This window comes from Anopheles ziemanni, assembly GCF_943734765.1.
Source record: "Anopheles ziemanni chromosome X unlocalized genomic scaffold, idAnoZiCoDA_A2_x.2 X_unloc_5, whole genome shotgun sequence".
NCBI classification, from domain to species: Eukaryota; Metazoa; Arthropoda; class Insecta; order Diptera; family Culicidae; genus Anopheles; species Anopheles ziemanni.
This window is the reverse complement of record NW_026689818.1, coordinates 672154-678561: the sequence shown is the minus strand read 5'-3', so window position 1 is coordinate 678561 and position 6408 is coordinate 672154. Positions and strand designations below refer to the sequence as shown.

At 37.2% G+C, this 6408-nt stretch overlaps 1 protein-coding gene across 1 annotated transcript; it reads left to right on the top strand.

The window, feature by feature from the left end:
• The first annotated feature begins 1015 nt into the window (after positions 1 to 1015).
• LOC131292360 (uncharacterized) lies at positions 1016 to 5465 on the top strand. Its single transcript, XM_058320814.1, has 2 exons — positions 1016 to 1682; positions 5425 to 5465. Exons 1-2 carry the CDS (start codon positions 1016 to 1018, stop codon positions 5463 to 5465), a joined length of 708 nt encoding a protein of 235 aa, XP_058176797.1.
• Positions 5466 to 6408: the final 943 nt, after the last annotated feature.

Here is a 6408-nt window from a genome sequence, read left to right as displayed (position 1 = left end):
GTGATGATTAATCACAAGTGAATGTTTTAGTGGTTCATGACGAAGAACCAATGGAAGTGGAAGCCGCTGGGAATGTACAAATGGACAGTGATGTGGAGCCCAGCAGCAACTGTAGCAGCGAGGATGAGGAAGAGTTGATTGCAAAGAGACAATCAATATTTAAAAACCTTTCTTTCGAGGAAGGTCTTAGATATTGGGCTCTTTTATCAAGCCTTCCTCACGTGTGGCTGAACCTCCTGCTGGAGTTAATCCGCGAAAAAACGCATTTAGTTTTGCCCAAGGATGCGCGTACTCTGTTGCACACCAACAGGATACCTGCAACCATCACAACTACTGCAGGTGGCCGAATGTGGTACAATGGTATACACAAATGCCTGGAAAAGCGATCAAGGTAAGAGTTTGATCAATGGTCTTAGAAGTGCTTTGTTTTTAAATGTTTTTATTTTTTCTTTCAGCGTTGTGATAATGCCTTCCAATATATCATTGAACATTTCGATCGATGGCATTCCGTTACATCGAAGCAGCCGCGAAGCATTCTGGCCTATTCTTATTTCTATCCACGAATTGCCGAAAGAAGCTCCAATGATAGTGGCCATATATAGTGGCCAACAAAAACCGCAAAGCATGGAGGGCTTCCTTCGTTGTTTCGTGGATGAAATGAATGGTATTTTGGCCACGGGAATTACCATAAGAGGGCAAACGGTCACCGTAGCAATTCGGTGCGTCATCGCCGATGCTCCTGCCAGAGCAATGGTCAAAGGTATGGTATTGAAATATAGTAAGAATTTTTTTTTAACTTTTGTAACATTTTTTTTTAACTGCAGGAGCTGCCAGCCACAACGCGCGACAAGGATGCCTCAAGTGCACTGCGCTGGGCACCAAAAGTGCACAAACAGGTGCAGTCGTTTTCGAAAGCACTACTGCTTCGAAGAGAACGGACTTAGATTTTAGAAACGAAACTTATCCCGACCACCACCGTACTCGCTCGCCACTCCTAGATTTGGATAATTTCGATATGATCGAGGATGTCATCGTTTCCGATCGATTGCATCTAATCGATCTCGGAGTGATGCGAAAATTATTGCAGGGGTGGCGAGCGGGTGTATTTTTAAACGTGGCAAAATGGTCGTCGGATAAAGCGAAAGAAATATCTACTAGGCTTACAAAAATAGTGCTTCCCAGTGAGATTCATAGGAAATTCCGGACCCTTAACGACATTCAGAATTGGAAAGGGTCCGAGTATAGTTCCTTCTTACACTATGGAAGTATTGTAGTTTTAAAAAATAATGTAAGTAAGGTAGTTTATGAGCACTTCTTGCTGTTTTATTGTGCGATAACATTATTATCGTCTAATGTGCATAGGAGGAAGTGGGAACAGGCTGGACAAATGTTGATCCAGTTTGTGTCCCAATTCAACGAAGTGTATTCGGAAGGGTATGTCACAAGCAACGTGCATAATTTGGTACACGTCTATGACGAAGTGGCCAAATTTGGTGCACTAGGAACCTTGTCGGCATACCCTTTCGAAAACGAGTTACAGCATATAAAAAATATGCTCCGTAACGGCTACAGAGGCTTGCAGCAAGTAGCAAATAGACTTTCGGAATTAGATAATTTTAATATTAGGACAGGAAATCAACCAAATGATCCAAGAAGCGCATACTTGACAAAATCTGGAAATAGTATAGAAGTAAACTTTGACGATTTTATTCTAAAAAATGGCAATAGAGACGGCTGGTTTTTAACGAAAAATTTTGAAATAATTAAATATTCTACTGCCATAAAAACACCAGCGGGGATAAAAATAGCTGGACAAAAATTAACAAAAAAATATGCTTATTTTGACAAACCACATCTCTCCTCGGTTCTATTAGTCTCTTGTGGATACATCACTGACTTGACTGTAGAAACATCTTTATATACTCCGGACCATATAAAATGTAAGTTAGTTTTTATTAATCTTGACCAAGAGAATAGTGCATTGTTCACTCCTTTATTGCACACTTTGATAGATTAAAAATAGTTTAAACGGCCTAGGTTACATGTTAACGGAGCTTTACACAATTCATGACTTTGTTTACAATTAATCATTTGCGCAATTATGTTTAGAACTAGGTTAGTGATATTATTAAATATAAAGATTTATAATTTAATAATCGTTACAGTTTTGGTTTTCATTTATTTAGAGCTGCTCAAAATCATCTTCACTAAATTTCTGTTTGCAGGAGGGAAATCTTACACCGGTACATAATTTTTCCCTCCTAGAAGCCCTTTGTAACCTATCTTGAATAAATTTAAAAAATATTTTCATCTTCAACGTCCGTCCATTACTCGCTGAAGCCTCTCTTAGAAGAATTAAAATATCGCTAAAACTACGAAACTTAATTTTAGGGGTGGCGCTTCTACTAACCCCAGTCCAACTACAAGACGCAAACAATTTTTTGGAGAACATAAGGTCGATTGTTTCCTGTAAACGGTTAGGAACGTCGTCAGTAATGATTCGACCTTTCAGAAAATTTAAAACTCTTTCGCGATATGTAGCGTCGTCGTGTAACTTTCTATCCATTTCTATTATTTCGTTTTCGCTATTCATCGGGCTAATTTCGAAATTGTCACTTTCTGCTGTTTCTCTCCTACACATAATGGACGCTGCCATCTCTAATTTACTCTCCGCAACGCCTAACTTCCTTTTTAACAATTGCACTTCTTTTTCTAAGGCCGAAATTCGGTGCCCGCAGTTGCATGTCGTATTACAAGAATTTTCCGTTAAAGTAGTTGTCTCAGGTTCAGGTAAAGCTAGTATCGGCTCACTGCACTTTACCTCGTCAATTACCGATAATTCCACTAAACTGGACACCGGAGGCAAGCGGCTAGAAGAACATTTTTCCAGCGGCAAATCGACGGCAACAACACTGAAGCCTGCTTGGGTCAGCTTTTCAATGTAGCTTGAGCAGTCAGTGTTCTAAAAGAAATGTTCATTTTTGGATTATTCATTTTAAACAAAGAAGAGGTAAAACACGTACCTTTTCCATTTAAGTTGTTTATCTAACGTAACTGAGTTTAATTCACTTTACTGATTCGCGACAAAGCTTAATTCGGGGCAGTTTTCTTAACAATGTTGACAAACACGACGTTAACGCGCGATAGGTTTTCAATTTTAAAAATGCCGACCACGGCCATCGCTATTTAAAGTTGTTTGATTAAGGTGAAATATTTCATCGCAACCAAGGTTATCAATTTAATCAATTTATTGATTGATTAATCAAATTGATAACCTATCAATCCTATCTATCGGAACCTTTCTTGCATTGACAGGTTGCTTCCATTACTTGTTGATGTTTACTGTGTGGTTTATTTAAGTTGTTACTTTTTAACATTCGCCTATATTCTTTCAATAACGTGTTGTGGAGGATCTGCCTGACACGATATTTCAGTAGAGTCATGCAAAAACGAACCAAACTTCATCTGTCCGTTGAACCGGCAAAGATATATATACAAATGTTTTATAGATGATTTGTTGTTTTCTTTTTTTTAGGCAGCGCCAGCATGCCGCCCCACTCCGACAAAAGTTCTATCCGGATTTTTCCAGTGGGCAACGAAGAAAGGGATTATTTACTATTACTCCCTGGCTAAGCGAACCGATATTTGATACGAGCTTCGTCAAGTTTATTTTCTATGATATGCGACGGATTTATGCCGTGAATCATCAAGGTAAGTTATTCAGTTAAAAAACTGTTAACTTTCATCTGCGTATACTTGTTGGTTTAAATCGGAGAATTGTGCTGCAGTGGTGACGAGATGAACATTGCAACACGTGTTCTTACAATGCATGAATATGTTTGAAAAGTTCTCGGTTCAAATAACGTTTTCATTATTCCAGGTGATGCTGCATTAAAGCGGAAATACTGGGCGCAACAAAAGCGATGCTGTGAAAATATTTGTTGAGGTATGTTATGCTATTTATCAACGATAATCTTGATTTGTTAAGTCAATGTTACTTATACACTGCTATGATTTCAATTTCATTTTAGGTTCTTCTTGTATCAGGTTATCAACAGGTATGATCACGTTGGTCATGATATTTGTAGGGTTACGTGTCCAATTACAACCCGTAAACATATGATGAATCAATCTAAACCTTATCTTATATATTTTTTCAATCATTTTAGGTCTCTTGGGCATCGTTCACACGTTATTTCTTCGGGCAACTAACAGGGTGGCACTTACTTAAAACGTATGTTTTTAACGTGTGTGAATAAGTTTTACTTGATGTGCTGCGTGCAACAATCAGGTTAGTTATATTTCATATTTTTATATTATCTTAAATAAATAGTGCTACGCATCTTGGAACATAACTAAGCTATTCTTCGTTCAAATTTAGATCATCCACCGTGTATTACATCAACTCATGTACGATGTACCTGGAATGTTTGACCTAGTAGAAAAACCACATACGATTCGAACGATACGATAAGTATAGTAAACGAACGTGACGAGGAGATCTATGGGTAAGCTATAATTTTATCGCTTGTTTAAACTACGATTAAGAAACGGATGACTGTCTTAATCCACTCTAATTCATAATAACTTTGCAACCATCACATACGCCTTTGATTATATGATCCATCCACTTAGAGCCTAAAGTTTTTTTTTCCAAATAAGGTGCATATTGTTTTATTTTAATTGATATTAACTTTATCAAATATTATAAACTTATTAAATATATTATAAACTTAATAAACCAATTAGACTTGCCACAAACAATTTATCTGAGATGGTTGGAATATCAATGGGCCGTGATAGTATCGGAAAGGCATTGCATTGATATTTATTGAAATGTTATTCTTTTCTTTAAGTTAAATGCTATAAGACAAATTGAATTGGGTAAAACTTTATTTGGTAACTAATATATTCGAAACTTTCTAGATAATTTCTTCATCGGTGCGCGTTTGAAATTTTGGGAATGACCTAATGTCTGGTACTTTCAACAGCACCACTTGGTGATCCTCAACATCATCATAGCGGATGGATCGGCATCATAGCGGCAGATCATATGGTAAGCTATTTCTTATATTTACTATCATAGTAATAAGGATCATACCCCTAAGTTAAGCTTTATAAATTTTAAAGCACCAATTTGCTAACACCTTGCTTTCATTTCATGGGTAAACAGTTTTCATTATAAATAATTAAGTCCGTGAAATTTATGTTGAATAATATTAAAATTGTGTTATCGTATGAAAAGATCAATTAACAAATCGTTAATATCCGATACTACAGGTGATTTCCTGTATCAACTGTGTTTAGTTGATATCGTAAATAATCAATAACAACTCTGCTGGCGTTAATTTATAATATCAACTCAATGACGATTTTTACAGATAAACATTTATTTATTCAATTGTTTTCTTTTTTTCGTTTCAGATTTACCATTGTTTGCCGAAGATCGCGTAATTCAACTGTAAGCAACCAAAAAATTGGTAAATAAATTGTAAAAAAGGAAATAATTTTCGTTCAGCGTATTTATTCGGCGCACGGGCTAGCCCGTCACAGCTGTGACGTCACAGCCAAGCGTCGGAGTGAAAGAAAAAAATACACCGCGGGGAAAAGTAACTCAAGGCCCTGGGGTGCTCGCGCGCTCACCACTGAAATAGCCCGCGAAGACGCTGCTATCGCGGGGAGTTGTCGCTGCCGGCTATTATTTGCCGATAGCCGGCTAGATCCCGCTCAACTCGAGTTTATCGCATTCAAATGGGTAGTTGGGCAACTACCCATTTGAATGCTATAAACTCGAGTTGAGCGGGTTATAGCCGGCTATCTGCAAATAATAGCCGGCAGCGACAACTCCCCGCGATAGCAGCGTCTTCGCGGGCTATTTCAGTGGTGAGCGCGCGAGAACCCCAGGGCCTTGAGTTACTTTTCCTCGCGGTGTATTTGTTTCTTTCACTCCGACGCTTGGCTGTGACGTCACAGCCCGTGCGCCGAATAAATACGATGAACGAAAATTATTTTAGCTTGGTTTTCATTTTATTTACCATTTTTTTGGTGAACACACAAGACTTACGATCTCTATCAAATGCAGTGATGATCATCATTCGAGTCTGGAATGTAAAATAAAAAAAGGATAAATAATAATTTGCCTTAAAGAATCGTAATCGAGTTGATATTATTGTTGAATGATATGAACAAGGCATTGTTATTATAGAATGTTGAAGATATCAATTAAATAAATTGATATACGAAATTTCCAACATCCATTAATTCACTCTTTAGGTATAAGAATCTTATGTTGATTTTTCTTATCTAATATTTTCTTATTACATAGACTCGATTTTTTGTAATAAAACTGTTGCATTAAACGGAACCAAATTAATATAAAAACTGTTAAGTTTTCAAAGCTATTACCCC